This window comes from Pteropus vampyrus, unplaced genomic scaffold (genome assembly GCF_000151845.1).
Source record: "Pteropus vampyrus isolate Shadow unplaced genomic scaffold, Pvam_2.0 Scaffold71, whole genome shotgun sequence".
Classification (NCBI taxonomy): domain Eukaryota; kingdom Metazoa; phylum Chordata; class Mammalia; order Chiroptera; family Pteropodidae; genus Pteropus; species Pteropus vampyrus.
Window position 1 is genome coordinate 5,918,583 of NW_011888852.1, and position 17,801 is coordinate 5,936,383.

Here is a 17,801-nt window from a genome sequence, read left to right on the forward strand (position 1 = left end):
TGACTATGTATTCTTAAAGGACAACCCAGATGTTAGATTCTAAACTATCAGGGAGAGTTTAATCTAGTTTGTTGGTCTTGAAAAGGCCACAAAAATTTATTTTTTGAAAAATTTCTCAGGAAAAAAGTAAATTTGACTCAAGGTTATTAGTTCTTTATTTTTAGTAGCTTTAAGGACAATTTCTAAAATTAAAGTTAGTGTCTTTGGATTCGATGTGAAATCATTTTTTTTTAAATAGTGTATATTCTCACTGTGAACATAAAAATATAATACATCTGGTTTTCCCCTGACATCAATAGCAGTTCACAGAAAGCTAGAGGTTACATAAGTGATATAATAAATAAACAAATAATAAGTGTTGCCACCAAAATCCCATAGCAGTTGCTTTTTTAAGTGTTCAAATGAATAATGATGTAGAGTAAATGGATTGTCATGTCTGAATAATATTGATTTGCTTTTATCTAACTAAGAAGTACTAAATTATTAGGAAATATTAACAAACCTTTAGGCAAAATATTTGCTTACATATTTAATGAGAATTTAAAAAGCGAAAATTCAAAATAAGATAACATTTTATGATTAATTTTGTATTTCATTCTTATTTTTATTTTTTCCTTTTTTTCAATGAAATGAATCAGAAATGAGATTTGCAGAATAGTTCCACTTAACTTAAAATACATTTACTTCTTAGATGACTTAAGACCTTGCTGTTTATAAGTTAATTATTATTTTATTACATGATTTAAAAAATTAAAGTTAACATTTAAAGTCATTACATCTAAAAATGATTTCATAATTAGTGATTCCCTAATCTATTGATAGCAACATCGTCCATACATATAGAGTCATTAGCTACATTGAATCTCAGACTGTCTTTAGTTGATGGCTGTTTTGCAAATTCTATGGTAAGGACAGAAAGCTTTCCAGGTTAATGCCACACGTAATTATAAGACACAGCATAAAACTTCAGTTGAACACCAAAACCTGGTTAATTCCCATGGGTGGTTGTTATAGCCTTGCTTTTCTAAAGATAACATTTTATCTTTTGCTCTTTGAAGATATTTCTCAATCGCTGCTTTTAAAAATTAGCTTGTTCCCTAGTTAAGTACTTATAACTGGAGAAAGCAAATAAGTAAAAAAAGCAATGCATTCCATAGTTGAGGTTTTCTTTATCCTTTGGGACTAAAACAATGAGGAAACATAAATTAATACAAGACACATCTACATATTTTATTCTTAGTTTATAAGAAATAATATAAAATTAAAATAAAGTATAACCTCAATTGATCAGTTCCAATTATGAAGAATACAACTCCAACAAACATCAAAGAGTTTTTCTTAAAGAGACATTATCTGTCACAAAACTCAGGTGCCTCTTTTCATAGGTGAGTCTCTTATCCAGAGATTGTTTAAAATTATATGTAGAGTAATTTTAGTCATTAATATTGGTTTCTTTTAGTGACATGTAATTTTTCCATGTTAAAAAGAAAATAACAGAAAGAAGTGTCCATTTGCTGGTGAAAAAATGCAGGGAGAGACATAGAAAACATAGATCACAATCTATGCCCTCTGGCTACTCACAGTCAGGAGGGGATCAAGAAGACATTCTAGATAAGTTTTGGAAAACATAATAAAATTTTGTCAAGTGGCAGAACAAGGGCGTTCTGGAGAAAGAGTAGAATATAACATATTTAGGGACTGATAACCCATTTGAAAATGTTGAAGGACAAAGTGTGATTGGGGAATGGAAAAAGATGAGGCTTGAAGCAGCAAGGGGCAGATCACTGAAGAGCCTGGTATTTCAAGCTAAGCACAGAAGGTATTGTGTGCATAACAATAATGACCTAGGTTTAGATTATTGTTATGTGTTTAAATTTTTATGTGAGAAACTAGAGAATGAAAGAGACATGTGAAGAGACTTTAGCATCTGGAAAGCACATATGAGGAAAAATTGAAAAACACTTGGATTTCTTACATGATTGCTTTTACATATACATATTCTATCTTTTAATGTGCTTGTAAGCTGTTAATGGGGCACAAATTTTCATTTTTTTCCACACTTTAAAACTATAATGTGTGTGTGTGTGTGTGTGTGTGTGTGTGTGTGTGTGTAGTCATTTTGAAAGAAACGACCATTTTATTAAAGGTTAAATGTACTGGATATTTCTTTTAATGTCAGAAGGAGACATTTATTCTCAAAAGCATGTTAATTCTGTTTTCTGTATTAAGCATAATTTTCTTTGAAATCACTTGTCAGAAACTTTTCAAATGCAATCTAAATTCTGCACAACATTACAGATAGAAATGTTTGACTTACGTTGAAAATGCATTATTCTGCTTTTCACATCGTATGCCTTTGCAGCTTAGCCCTTTTGTTTCTTCGTAATAGAAGTACAATTGATTTAGGCCATTTGCAAATGCTAACAACACAAGGCAGTATATGAATAGAAACTTCAAAATGTCCAGGAGCATTCTTCCCAGAGATATTTGCAGAGGCCCCAGGTGAGAATTTGCGGTAAATAGTGAGATTAGGCGCAGGGAACTGAAGATGTTTGCAATAGCAAATAAAGCTTCAGCCACCAGAGTGGGATGCCACATGTCCCAAGATTCTCGTGGATTAAGAGCACTGTACTGGAAAAAAATAGAGAAATAAAGGGAAAGTAAATCAAACCTATACATATGAATATGTCAAGTTCAGACAAGGATGCTTTTTCAGGTAGATCCAGCACAATGGGCTATTGTCAAGAAGTTAATGTCCTCCATGACAGTGGCAGCAATGTTAATCTATACAAAAAATAAGAATTTATTAAATTAATTTAGAACTTATGAAGTTTAATTAAAATAGCCTTCTTAGTCTGTCCTTATAAGTTGTAGTATTTGATAATATGTGAATTATATCTGTCCTTGACTTTTACAATGGAACTTTAAAAACAGAAAAGAAAAATGTTATACAGAAAAAATAAATCTTATTTTATTTTGGAAAAAGGATAGCAATATCATTATAACAAAGGCAAACTAAATGAAAGGAACTAAAATGAAAGGCACTAAATTTTGAACAAAATAATCAATGACTTTATCATGTCTGACACACTTACTTATTCTAGAGGAATGCATGCAGGATATCAATTATGTATAAATGAGTAGAAGGAATAGTCTATTGTCTTGGAAATAGTAATGACCAATATGAGCATAATAGTTAGTACTTTGTTTTATCTTAAATGTTTTATCTTAAATGTAGATAAAGCCCAACTTGGAAATCAATCAATGAATTGTTCATTTTGCATACATATTGTATAGAAAATATGATATTTATCTGGACATTCCTTAACTATATAAAATATGTGATTTGAAAAAAAAATATTTGCTATGTTAAACTAGAAATTATTTTAAAAGTAGGAATTAAATAAAATTTCAGCTTCAAATTATCTTGAAATTGAACTAAATAAAGAGCACAATAAAACTTATCCCTTACACTACTGAGTTAAATTTGTTCCCTATTTTAAAAAGGGGGTCAATATGCTCTTTGAAATATTGAATTATGAAAACCTATAATTAAACCTGGATAAGAACTGAAAAGTAAATTCAATTCTCTTCCTCATACACATCACTAAAAATTACATCTATACAATTTCATCTTTTTCTAATGATTATGTCATAAAAAACTTTTTACTTCTGTATGAGTTCCATCAGAATATTTTCATTCTTTTATATTGAACTTTATATCAAAGACCTTTACAAATGTTAATTAATTCTTTTGAAACTAATAGATAATATTTTTTAATCTCCCTGGGGAGAAAATAAATCACAAGTGCATGATTTTGTTCAACAAGCAGACTCTTGCTTGAGTGACAATTTAAAATAATCAAGTTTGAACTAGAGGGAAATTATTTTCTATTTTTAAATTCTGATTACTCTTCTTAAACATTCCCACACATAGCTTTAGCATATAACAGCTAGTGATTGAAGATATAGAAAAAATTAAAACTTTAAGATTTTAAAATTTATTATAACAAGTATCAGAGTAAGGTTTTGTGGTATCGAACACTATGTAATTCTCTCCACTTGGTCGCCCACATATTATGTCACTTTTTCCGTCAAAGATTAAGATCACATTCGCCTTCCTTTTCTCACTTTTCTTAAGACACAAATATTTAAGTAGAGGACATCTCCCCTCTCGATGGTTAATTCTCTCTCTCTCCCTCCTTTTCCTCCTCCCCCATTCTCTCACCCTAAATAAACAATATGGATTATGACTACATTTCAAAATGTATAAAATACAAGACAGTAAGTGTTCTTAAGGACGTGATCGTGTTCAGAAATTTCTCACAACATTTAACGCAATGCCCTGCATATAATTGCTGCTCAAGAAATATTTTCTCTCATCAGTTATTCATAGTCCAATGAGGATGACAGGGACAATGAATTGTAACAAAAATGCTCTAAGAGATAAACATAAAGTGCTGTTAAGGGAGAAGAGAAAGTGGTAAATTAAGTCTGGGGCAACTGGGGCCAGAAATGAATAGAGATTACACATTCAAAATTTAAGGATCTTCCAATTACTGAGTCTAGTAGAGATACTGCTCTTTGTTCTAGGTTTTATAGCCAGTTTAAGGCAGCTGGATGTGAAATCCATCATCACATGGTGACTGACTACAGCTCTACTATCAACCTACTCTACTTAGAACCCTTAGCAAATTATCTCAGGTAGGATTTGCAAAATCATAAGAGGAAGGTTTTCCATTTTACAAATCACAAAACACTAGATTCTGCTCTGATATAATTGCTCAAGTCTGCTTCAGAGTCTAGCACTTCTGGTAATGGTTGGGAAATCACATTTATACATGGTCAGGGCTTCCTGAGCAAAACATTGCCCGTATATGGGTTAAAGAATATTTGAATGGCAAAGAAGCCTTCTAAGTTAAAGATAGAGTGGAAACCTCTCCCCTGAAGCCATCCGCTTACATTCTAAGGATAATAAACCTAGGGATCTTTGCCTCACCAGAGACAATGTCTTTACTTCAGAAAGTTAAGATCTTTCCTCTTCTCCAGGGAGAAGATAGGCAGCTGGCACAGCTGTACTATATAAGCTTTGAGATTCACATTTCTAGTTTCTCTCCTGTGGTATAAACTTCTGCATGCAAAGGGTACATCTGGTTCTCATCTATCGCCCTGTGGGGGATTGCAGTGCTGGAACCAATGTTAAAATTGCTATGTAAGTTAATAATTAGTCTGTTCCTTGATCCAGAATCCTTGTTTTCTGTCAGGAATACAGTACTTCTCCCTTATCCACAAGGGGATACATTCCAAGACACTGAGTGGATGACAGAAACTGCAGATAGTACCAAACCCAATATATACTATGTTTTTTTATGCATTTATGCCTATGATAAACTTTATTTTATAAATTAGTCACAGTAAGAGATTAACAACAATAACTAATAACATAGAACAATTTAAAAATTATACTATAATCAAAGTCATGTGAATGGCTTTGGGGCCATTATTAAATAAAATAAGGGTGACTTGAACACAAGCACTGCGATACGACAACAGTCGATCTGATAACCGAGATGGCTACTAAGTGACTATTGGGCAGGGAGCATCTAGAGTGTGGAGGCGCTAAACAAAGGGATGATTTACATCCAGGCTGGACAGAGCTAGACAGTGTGAGATTTCATCATGCTACTCAGAGGCACACAATTTAAAACTTATAAATCGTTTATTTCTGTAATTATCCATTCGATATTTTAGGACCCTGGTTGACAGTGAGTAATTGAAACCATGGAAAGCAAAACTGAAGATAAAGGGGATATTACTTTAAGTAGAGATATAAACATTTAATAATTATCTCATGATTTCATTTTTTTAAGTTTTGCTTTTTAATTTTTCTCCTGCCATTCACATATACATTTAGCTTAGGTTTTTAAATATAGGCATTGTTTTACAAAGCAATTAAATTTTCTTTTACAACCCATTATGTTTTTTGAATTTGCAGAGGAAATTGTAATTCTTCGGTCTTAATGTATTTTTTATGTATATTATTATAAATTAAAAGATTAACTTGAATTTAACATTTTTCTTTGGCTCCATTTAAAAAATTCATAGCTTTTATAATTTTTTTTATCTTTGCATGTTTGCCTCCAACCATTTATGAAGCCTCTCTGATTCCTTTAGAGGTTCCTCTTTCTCACTTGCCCCTTAAATGTTGAGTTTGCTTTGCAAGCCTCTCCCCTTCTCATTCAATCTATACTCCTGAATGTTTTCTATGGTTTTAACTGTCAGTTACATGAGAATGACTCTCAATTCCACATCTCCAGCCCAGACTCCTCACCCTATAGACACATTTTATATTTTAATACCTCTCTCACTTTTCCACTTGGATATCTCACTGCCATCTCAAACTCAGAAGCCAAAATTGGAACTCATCATCTTTTCACTCCCAAACCCTTTCTCCACTTATGCTTTCTGATCTTAGTGAATGGCAGCATATTACCCATAGCAGAATTTGAGGTTGATCCTTGAGGCTTCTTTTCCAAACTCCCAGCCTCTAAGCGGAAATCTTATGTATGGTGGTTACTCTTCTTCATCAGTATCCTCATTATCTTAAAATATTTCTCTATTTCCTACAGAAATTATTATAATAGCCTCTTAACTGCTCTCTCTGACTTGATCTTTATCTCTATGATCATCTATTTCCTTAAAATTGTTTGTTAAAAGGGCCAATCAGACCATTTCACATATTGTTTAATGTTCTTCAATGGCTCCGCAATGTCCTTGAGATGAAATTCTGATTTCCCAACATGGCACATAAAGACTGTGGAATCTGAGTCCTGACCCCCTCTTAAGATTGACCTGCCACTTGTCTCCAGTTAGATACCTAATGCTGTGGCTCAAACATTTAGTGCTGGTAATTCCCCAAATCACCCTTGCATTCTCCCTAAAATGCGTTTCTATGAATACTGGATCCTTTGTTCAGAATGGATTTAAATTCTAATTATTTTGATTCCTCAGTTGTTATTCATTCATTCATCAAATACATGTTGAGTGCTTACCCTGTGTCAAGCACTATCTTTGGGGTTCATCATCATATCAGACAAGATATAGTAAACCATATGGGCTTACAATATAGTGAAGAAGACAGACATTAAATAAGTAATTCTAATTCATCCCTTAATAAATACTCTTTGACTGCAGATGACTAGATACTAGCATTCTTCTGATCAGAGCTGGTCACTCCATGTTGTAGAACAATCCTTGACAGAGAAAGATCAAGAGCATCTAGGACCATCAATTCCTGTTTTTCTCTTTCTCTCAAGTATTTCCTTTCTAGTCTAAACCTGTCATAGTTTGGTTTTACCCTAAGCCTTTATTTCTACTCAGACTCCTTTTAAGAGAACTGCCTCTTTGCAGACCTATATAATAGCTTATTGACCCTTGGATTACTAGTCAGTTTCTGCTTTATCTAAGAATTTTATGTGGTTAACATATATATGATAGAAGCTCAAAAGCATTCAAGGGAGAAAATAATAAACGAATTCAAAAGCAAATTTGTTAGAAAAGGTGAATCATTTGTGGAAATGTATCTTAATATAGCTGGAAAATGGAGGGTTTGAAAATAATGAGATTAATCTGAGAGGAAGTTGGAACCAGGTCATGAATACATTAGCAGAAGTGTTAAGAGGAGAAGATGGATTGAATCATAACATTGGGTCATAAATTCCTACAGGAAAACATATGTTACTTCATCTTTCTATCCTCTATAGACTCTGATATATATTTATAAGGCCAAGTAATTAATTTAAATGAATAAAATTAAATTGATGCAAAATAAAAATGTTTGTCATATGAGATTAAGTAGAAAATGTATACTTGTTTTAATGTCTGGTTTACAAGGTGATAACTGGAAAATTAAGTAGTGAAAGAAGTAAGAAGGTATATCGTTTTCTCCTGTGGTAGGTAATATTAGATTAAATAATTAGGATTCAAATTTCTACAGCTCTTTTCCATAAAACTAAAGAGTATTTAGAAACCCCCATAACTTGGAGAGTACACTAGCGTTATAGCATTTGTGATATGGAAACAACAATATTGCCTCCTTTCTAGCTGATAAAAATAGTAGGAATCAATGAGATATATACTCCAAACTATTTTAAAGAACAGTGCTATGAAAAAATGTATCATTATGGTTAAAATAAATGTTCCTATTTATAATATTTTTGATTTTTGAAAATATTACTTAATATACACAGTGGAAGTGGCATAAGAATTTTATCATTTCTGTCAAATGACTGAAGATAAATGTGAGATAAATAGTACTTACGGAAAGGGATTGGGTAATATTCAGGAGAAAATCAGTCCCAATGAAGCTAATGTGATATTTTATAATTGTGCCCAGGTAGCAACAAGCTCTGGATTAGCAAATAATTTATAAATTGTGAGAGATGATTGACAAACTTCTCTTTTAAAACTTAGGAACGAATTTTGTTTTTAAAAAAGCCACAATTCTTGAGTTGTAAAGTGCTAATGAATCAAGTTACTTAAAGAAGCTCCACAAGGCCTTGCATGTAAAGAGGAAAATACTGAAGTCATATACTTCTGTTCTCTGTCTTTGTACAATATAATGCTATTTCATGGTACATCATATTATATACATAAAATTAAGAACAACTATGGCGTTGTTATATTAAGAACAACTATGGAGTTGTTATATTAAGCTTTATTCTATGATAATAAATCCGTTTATTAATGTAATTTTCACGGAATTTAATTGTTAGTGTCATTTTACAGATAAGAAAATTGAGGTATAGATTAAGTAACTTGCCCCAAATCACACAGACAGGAAGTAGCATAAGCAATACTCAAATCAAGTGTGGATCAGAATCCAAAATTCACCATGGTCTTGGTTAGAAAAGCCCTTTTGTTTATAAAAACAAACAAAACAAAAACAGAACAAAACAAAAAAGAAAACCCTACAGATAAATGAATCACAAGAGGATTAAGCAATTAAGCAAGTGTGGCTCTTCTGCCAGACCTATTATAAAAGGTTCTCCCCCAAACAGATAAGATACAGAAAAGTTTCCCTTCTGGTTAGCTGACAGTGTTTTCCTCTGCATCCATGGCTTGTCCAAATAAAATCTAGGGCTGGATTTTTATTATCATTTATTCACCCTCATATGGAAGAGGTAAAGCCAGTATAATCCCAGCAGAGATCTCAGTTATAACTCTTTGGTAATCCTGTCTTAATAAGTGAACTATTTACCAGGGAGCAACATCAGGTAGATTCCATCTGCCTCATAATTCATAATTAATAAATCTCCTATCTTGTAGGTCTTAAAACTCAATTTTTTTTCAAATTCAGCCTTCTATTAGTTTCCCATATATCCACTGCTCTACTTCAGGATTCAGCATCATTTGACTGTTTCTCCATTTAAATCTCATTAATGGCTCCTGTTTATTTATAGGACAAAATTCAAATTCTATAGCAGGATGTGTAAAGTCCTTTTTATCCTCTTCATGCCCCCATTTCCTGGATCATCTCTTATAAATCTTGACCTCTTTTGTATACTTTTTGTAGACTTTTGTACATTGTGTCTTGTCTCTCTGAAATTCACATCCATGTTTATAAACATGATACTTGCCTACTCGCTCTGTCCTCTATATAATTCCAAGACAATGCTAGTAAAGTTTAGTTCCAAATCACAGAGATTACACTTGGTAAAGGCAAGTGTGAATCCAGAATTCAAATATTTTTTCAACTAGAACAAAGCAAATGAAGAGATGTTATAAAAACATTCCAAAAGGCAGGTCTAGTATATAAAGAAGGAAAAGGAGACAGGAGTAAAAATGAAAGAAGAAAAACTAATAATGAGCATTTACTCTGTAACAGGCACTTTAAATATATCAACCCACTAATTTACATAATGTCTTTTCATACTAACAGAATAAAGTAGAAATTGTTATTCTTGTTTTATAGATGAGGCACAGAGAAGTGAAGAAACGTTTTCAAGTTTATATAACTAGTAAGTGATAGAGGAAAGAACTGAACTCAGGAAACTTGACTTTTAAGTGCATGTCATTAACCACTCAATACCCATGCAACTCAAGTTATAGTCACACAAACTAATCATTCAGAAAGAACATTTCATAATTTATATTTACAATCATAGCTGAACTTTTATTACCAAAGTGCATAAACTACATATTTTATGAAGATTCATGTTTTTTATTGTGATATGAGATCATTTCTGTGTACACTTTCACCTGCCTTAATCTCCCTTCCTCTTCTTCATCAATTGGGGTGGGTGAGTTAAATTTTAAACATAAAATTTTCCTTGATGTAGTATATAGAATGATGTTTATATATTTTAATATAAAAATAGATGTTTGACATGAATAATTTACAACTTTCTAGGAAAATTAAAATCCCATATCAAAAAGCATGAAGGCAAAAAGTCTACAATCGTTAATTTGTGTATGTGTACCCACTATGTACCAAAATTCTCTTATGTGAAAATATATATACATTATATATAAACACCATAGTAATATATAACATATATGTTTCTTAATAAAATTATTGTATATACAAAATATAGGAGAGAGGTCCATTTTAGAATCAATCTCACACTTCTCTGAGCTGTTGAGTAGACTTATACTGCCCAATGCTGTTCAAAGTGTTTTCCTTAGACCACCTACATCAGCATCATCTGATGAGTTTGCTAAAAATACAGAATTAAGCCCCTCTCCAATATTCTAAATTTAGAATTTCTGGGGATGGAAAAAAAGAACCTGTTTTAGCAAGCTCTCCTGGTGACTGTCATGCACCTGAAAATTTGAGAAAAACTGCAGTAATCATTTTTATAACTTCATGGGGCCACAAAAAACAGATAGTAAAGAGATGTCAAAAGCAATTTTATAGGTATATTTAGTTAAGGATCATTACAGAGGAAAGAGGAATTGGACAGATATTCACTTAAAAATAGACTGTCCATCTTCTACATAGATTCATAACTTTCTCAGTTAAGTTATGACAGTTAAGACAGTACCTTCCACTATTTTAATAAGGTCTTCAAAGGCATTAACCTTAATGCTAACAGAAAAAATTACCAAATTATGTTTCCATTTTTAAAACATAACTTTCTTTTCATGAAATAGGTAGAAAATTTGTTTTCTTAATGTTTTGATGAGTTCCAGAAACATTTTAATTAAACAAATTCTGGAAACTATGGCCTTTCTAACTTTAGGCTATTTTGACCCTGTCATAGCTAAACATTGCACAGGGAGTCTCAGACCTCTATTTTGAAAACTAGAGTTAATAAATGAGTTCATCTACATGTTAGCATTTTCTAGTTCAAATCACTAAATTATATGAATCATTCCTGTAAAATACAATTAGACATTCTTCATTTTTTACCAATTAACTAATCATTTTGAAACAAAATTTTTAAAAAGGAGATAAGAAAAGATGCAAAAAGAAAGGCAGAAAGGAGGAGATGATAATACTTTAGTTGGAAAAACATTCTTCAGAGTGCAAAATAATCCCAATTATCATTGCGGAACAAAACCGTTTTACATAAATTATGTGGTTTGTGATAAGACTGATGTTGTACAAAATCTGGGGGAGTAATGGGTGTGTGAGATTTCAGATACTGTCATGTTGAATAGGATGAGGAGGAAGAAATTAAATTCTGCTCTAATAATATTAGTTTAAACTGAAATAATTTCAATACTTTTTAAAGAGTAATATTTTGATCTGTCTCTGTAATTTTATCAGTTATCTGATAAAAATAGATTTGGTTGCCAAAGTTTAAACAGTGTTTGAGGTAGAATTTCATTAGAAATTGAAAAGAAAGAGCATCTATTGTGATAATTTTGAAATGCATTCAATTTAGATGCTTGAAAACTTCTAATTGCTTATTAAATTTGTTTTATGACTATAAATTGTGTGTTGTCTATGTGTTTTATACCTATCTATCAATAAGGTCATGAGCTGATGAATAACATTCTAAGTAACAATATTAATAAAATTGACAGTCATAGAAGGTATTTCAATATTTATCAAAATTTATGCTTTACCAACAACATAAACAATAGTTACCTTCACAAATGCCACAATTTTCAAGGAGATTGTTGCTAAATATAAGGAGTTCATCACAAAATCCATTAGATTCCACCAATCATGGATGTAATCTTGAAGTCCGCCATCCCACATTTGTTTTATTTCTCCCCATATAAAACCTGCAATTATAGATTCATTGTAAGTGTAATTTTCAATCAAATTACTAAAAACAGATTTACAATTTAGAAATTATAGAATCTTGGAGTTGCAAGTGACCATATAGTTATACTAGATGCAACATCTATTTTTATAGATAACAGCTTTTAGAACTCTCAGGTAACAGCTTTTAGAACTCAGCTAATTGTAGAGAATATTGTTAGGGAAGCTTCATTTTCTTTTACATAGTAATTTAAAAATGTGTAAGAATGTGCAATTTTTGAATAAGATTATAATTCTTCTATAATTATAAGTTTTTCTCATGGAAAATATCATAACATTTTCTTGTAAACAAATACATTAAGCCATTTTTCATCCCAAGTCAAAAACTGTATCTAGTGAACATGACTAGATTGATACCATTAATTGATACCATTGATACTTTGTTGTGCTTTTGTAAGCAATTAGCACCTTCGAAAGTCTGATTTCAGGTTTGGACCAAAGGTGGTTATAACATTCATGATACTTCATTAGAAGACCTTATATATCTCGTAACAGCTTTAAAACTACATCTAGAGAAAATAAAAAAAAAAAATCCCTTTCTTTTAATATGGTCATATTTTTGATTAGAAATGTTTTATTTTCAAGTTCTAGAACATACTTATAAAATATCACTGTATATCATTATTTTATTTTAAGAACATTATTAAAGTTTTATAAATATGTCTTTAGAGCCTAATGATGAGGGGATATTCAAGTATCTGTATCAGAAAATATTAAAAGGATAAATATGACTTTACGACTACATTAATACAAGCAAAAAATAAGACTTCTTTAAGAAAATGACAGTCTGGAAAGTCAAATGTGTAGCATAGAGTTTTACAACTATCTGACACTAATAGCAAGTAAAAGTAGATTAACTATAAAATCATAACATTTTATGAATTCATCAGAGAGATGAGAAACCAAGGAGCCCATACTTGAAAGAAAAGTAGGTTTCTCTAAAGCCAGCCATGATGTGAGCATTAGGTCTCCTGTGGCAGATCGCAGGAGTAGGAGACACTGGCATCATACAAGGAAGAAAAATATTTCAGAAAAACTTTTAAACTGCTAAAGGCTGAGTATGAGCTAGCATGAGAGGATAGAACCCCTGGGACACAGACAAGGGGGAGTTTGCATCCATGTGTATTCTCTTTTTCATAAACCGCAACCACTGCTCAAGAGGCTGATTCTGTGGTAAGGACAAAAAACTCTTTCCAGACTCCTGTTCCCTAAGGAGCAAAACACTTTAGCCCAAAGGAAAAATAGGAAATAGTTCTGGACCTAGGGTTTGTACCAATATCATTAGAGATTTCCTACCACAGGGAGAAGGTCAAGAAACTCTTCTGTACATTACCTGCAAAGTTTTATCACCATGAGAAGGAAGATATGGATCACTGAGAAACTCCATCCTCAGTGCCCCGACATAAGCAAACTGAAGTCTGACCCTAGACCAGGACAACAGAGAATCTTCCTGCCCCTCATCACCAGGCTGACAGGCACCAAGTAACAAGCAGAAGTCGACAATCACTAGGGGAGTGCCAAGAGCATGCATAGAGACCCTTCTCTGTGGTACAGGTATACAAAGTCAAAGTTATGTGTGGAATAGGAATTCTGAGAATAAATCCTCCTCTCCACTTGTCATAATCATGTCAGGCTGCTATAAAAAGTTATCATAGAGTGGGTGTCTTATAAATAGCAGAAATTTATTCCTCATAATTCTGGAGGCTGCCAGTCTAAGATCAGGGTATCGGCATGGTTAGGCTCTATGAGAAACCTCTTCCATGTCGCAGACTACTGATTTCTCTTTGTTTCTTCACATAGCAGAAAGATAGTAAGCTAGCTCTCTAACCTTTTTTAATAAAAGCTCTAACTTTATTCATGAGGGCTCCACTTCATCATCTAATTGCCTCCCCAAAGCTCCACCTCCAAATACATGCACATTGGAGGTTAGGATTTCACCACATGAACTGGGGCATGGGGGACAGAGAAGCACAGTCCATAACACTACCCTAAGCAGAAGTATGTGGTGTACTGAAACTGACTGTAGCAACAATGAAACCCAAACCCAGCTCAGCTCCTGACTATACTGCCTCAAATTCCTGCACTAATTCTTGCACTAGCAGAAGAGGGGTGGCTGTTTTCAGGCATACATGTTGTGTACTTCTGCTTAGTCTCCTGTATAGGCAGAATCAATATCCTGACTCTCACCCCACCTCTCGACACACAACGATATATCATTTTCACATTGTTTTAAAAAGATTAAAAAAAAGTATTGAAGGTATTGGGGTAGGGATGGCATGGAAATAAAAGACATATTCCATACAATGGACTAATATAAGACTGACATTAAACTTGTTTTCTGAACTATGCAAGACAGAGTGACATCATGAAAATGCTGAAAGGAAAAAAAAAGTCAACCCAGAATTCTTTACATAGAATAAATAGTTATAATAAATGAAGGTGAATAAAAGTCATATTTTAGACAATCGAAAACTCAGAGAATTTATTGGCCTAAGACCCATGCTATAAGAAATGCTAAAGGGATATTTTTTAGGCAAAAGGTATGTGATACTAATCTGAAATTTAGGTTTATAAGGAGAAATGAAAATCTGTATCTAGAAATGGCTAATATAAAAATAATAGCAAAAAAATATTTTGTTAAAAATTTGAATTGCTTAACATATAATTGCCTAAAGCAAAAATAGCAATAATTTATTGTAGTTTATAACATATGTAACATATCTAAAAGTAAAATATATGACAATAGCACAGAAGATGAAAGAGTAGAATTTATTTATTTTTATTATTATTATTATTTTTAACACCTACAGCATCCAGTATTCCTAGGTGGTGTCCCATCCAAGTACTAACCAGGCCCGACCCTGCTTAGCTTTCAAGATCAGATGAGATCAGGCACGTTCAGGGTGGCATGGCCATACATGAAAGAACAGAATTTGAAACATACTATCATAAGGTTCCTATACTACCTATAAGACAAAAAGTACTATTTAAAGTTACACTGTGATAAATTAAAATTTCTTATTGTAAATCCTAGAGAATCCTCTTCAAATATTTTTAAATGTGTAAATAAAGAGCTAGAAATGTAAATAAATATGAAGTTATAAAAATATTCAATCCATGAACAAGCAAAAAAAAATGGAAAAAACACAACAAATAACAGATGAAGCAAATAGAAAACACAATAGTAAAGGAGTGGATTTTAAATTTGCTCTTATCAATAATTATATTGAGTGAAACATATGTTCTAAACACAATAATTAAAAGACAGATAATTAAAATAAAAAACACAATTATATCACAATTTGTATATAGGTTAAAAGTAAAGGAATAATAAAGATACCATGAGATATCCATCAGAAGAAAGTTCAAGTCGCTATATTACTCTGAGTAGATATATTTTGGAAGAAGAAATGTTACTAGGTATGTAAAAGGATATAATGTAAGGATAAAAAATTCAACTTACTGAAAGGACAGACTGATTCTAAAGATGGATACAACTAACAAAATAACTTTATAATGCAAGATGCTATAACTATTAAAACTGAAATAAAAAATAAAGATACAATTATAGTTAGAGATTTTAGCTTCCTCTCTGTAACCAATAGTACCAGTAGGCAGAAATTCAGTAAGTTTATAGAAGTCCTAAATAACTATCAATAACCTAACAACAGCAAAGTACACATTTTTTTCGGTTTTGAGTGCATGTGGAACATTTACCAAGATAGACTATGTTATTGCCTATAAAACAAACCTTGAATACTTATAGAAGTTGAAATAATACAAAGTGTGTTCTATGATAATATAATAAACAGCAAATCATTAGTGAAAAGTATATAGAAAATCTCCAAATATTTTGCAAATGGACAACACGCTTCTAATTAATCTTGGTCAAAAGGAATTTACAGAATAATTAGAAAATATTTTGATTTGATTTAAGATGAAATGGAGCCAAAAAATCTGTGATGCAGCTAATGTAGTATTTAGAGTGGAATTTATAGGTCTAAGGGCTTTACGAGAAAAGAATAAAGGTCTCGAATCAGTGATCTCAGCTTCAAATATGACACTATAAAAAGAAATCAAATTAAGCCTAAAATAAGCAGAATAAAGAAAATAAAAAATATAAGAACAGAAATCAATTAATTTTAAAACATAACTTGAGAAGAATTTTAAAATAGTCAAAATAGATAAAACTGTAGCAAGAATGATAGTCAAGAAAAAAAAAATAGAAGATATAGATGATCAATACCAGGAATGAAAGAAGGGTCAACAGTACAAATCTTGCTGATATTATAAAGATAATAAGTGAATAAAACAAACAACTTGGTACCCATAAATTTCACAACTTGAATGTACTGGACATTTTTCCTGAAAGACATAAACTTCTAAACTGATTCAAGAGGACTTAGAGTAATCTGAATTGTTTTGTGCTTATTAAAGAAAGTAAATTTACAGTTAAAAATCTTTTTACGAAGGCATTTTCTGGTTCAGTTGCTTCACAGTGAATTCTACCATATATTTAAGGAAGAAATAATAAATCAAACACAAAGGTACAAGAGAAAGAAACATTTAAAAGGCAAGTGGTATTCTAGTAAAGGGGATTGCAGTACGTATAACCCTTATGAATATGCACAAAAAATTCTCAAAAAATATTAGAAAATTAAATACAGTAAATGCAAGATTATGTCAACATTTAAAAATTAATATAATTTATATCATTACTAGATTATTTTTAAAAATATCTCAATAGATGCAGTAAATGTATTTGACAAAATTTAACATGTATTCATGATAAAAATTTTCAACAAAGCATAAATAATAGAAGGGTAGTTTTTTGATTTGATAAAGTATATCTACAAAAATCTACAACTATCATCATAGGTACTCTGCAAAGGGCCAGAGAATAAATAATTTAGAGTTTGCAATAATGATTGGGTGTAGCTCTGTTACAATGAACAGATTTAGAAAAACTGTCAAAGGGTCAGATTTGGCCTCTGAGCCATAGTTTGCTGACCCCTGTCCTATATCTTGATTGTGGTGATATTTACATAACTGTGCTTATCAGCATTTTAGATCTCTGTACGCACACATACAAACACAAAGTTGTGCTACAATTTAATTTGAAGGCAGCAAGAATTGTGAGATACATGTTGACAGATGAATGTAAATAGGGATAGTTTGAAAATAAATAAAATATTAATTGTGGTTATACTGGTGACAGGTAATACATGCATTGTTGTACATTTATTTTACATTTCTGTATGTTTGAAAATTTTCACAATCAAACTTTGAGAAAGTATTAGACACGATGATCTATCATTACTTAGTGAAAACTAGAAATGGCTATTTAATGTTACAAGTAAAATTTTATACTATAAATTTTAAGTTACATTTAAATTAATAATGCAAATGAAGACTGATTTCAGTTGAATTAATTATAGTATGTATTTTAGAGTCTATTGTAGACCACTGCTTTATTCTAGATTTGGTATTTACATTCTAGCTTCCCTTTTGAGATTTCTTTATT

General features: G+C 31.6%; 1 protein-coding gene and 1 pseudogene across 4 annotated transcripts in view; both read right to left on the reverse strand.

Annotated features, from left to right (window-relative positions):
- The window catches only part of TRPC4 (transient receptor potential cation channel subfamily C member 4), a 223,809-nt gene that overhangs the window by 23,254 nt on the left and 182,754 nt on the right, over positions 1 to 17,801 (reverse strand). For all 4 annotated transcript variants that reach the window (XM_011361850.1, XM_011361852.2, XM_023531609.1 and 1 more), the window contains 2 exons: positions 12,098 to 12,237; positions 2,318 to 2,631 (listed from right to left, as the gene is read on the reverse strand). In XM_011361850.1, coding sequence (XP_011360152.1) covers positions 2,318 to 2,631; positions 12,098 to 12,237 — 454 coding nt within the window. The remainder of the gene's footprint in view (positions 1 to 2,317; positions 2,632 to 12,097; positions 12,238 to 17,801) is intronic.
- Positions 15,079 to 15,197, reverse strand: LOC111741025 (annotated as a pseudogene).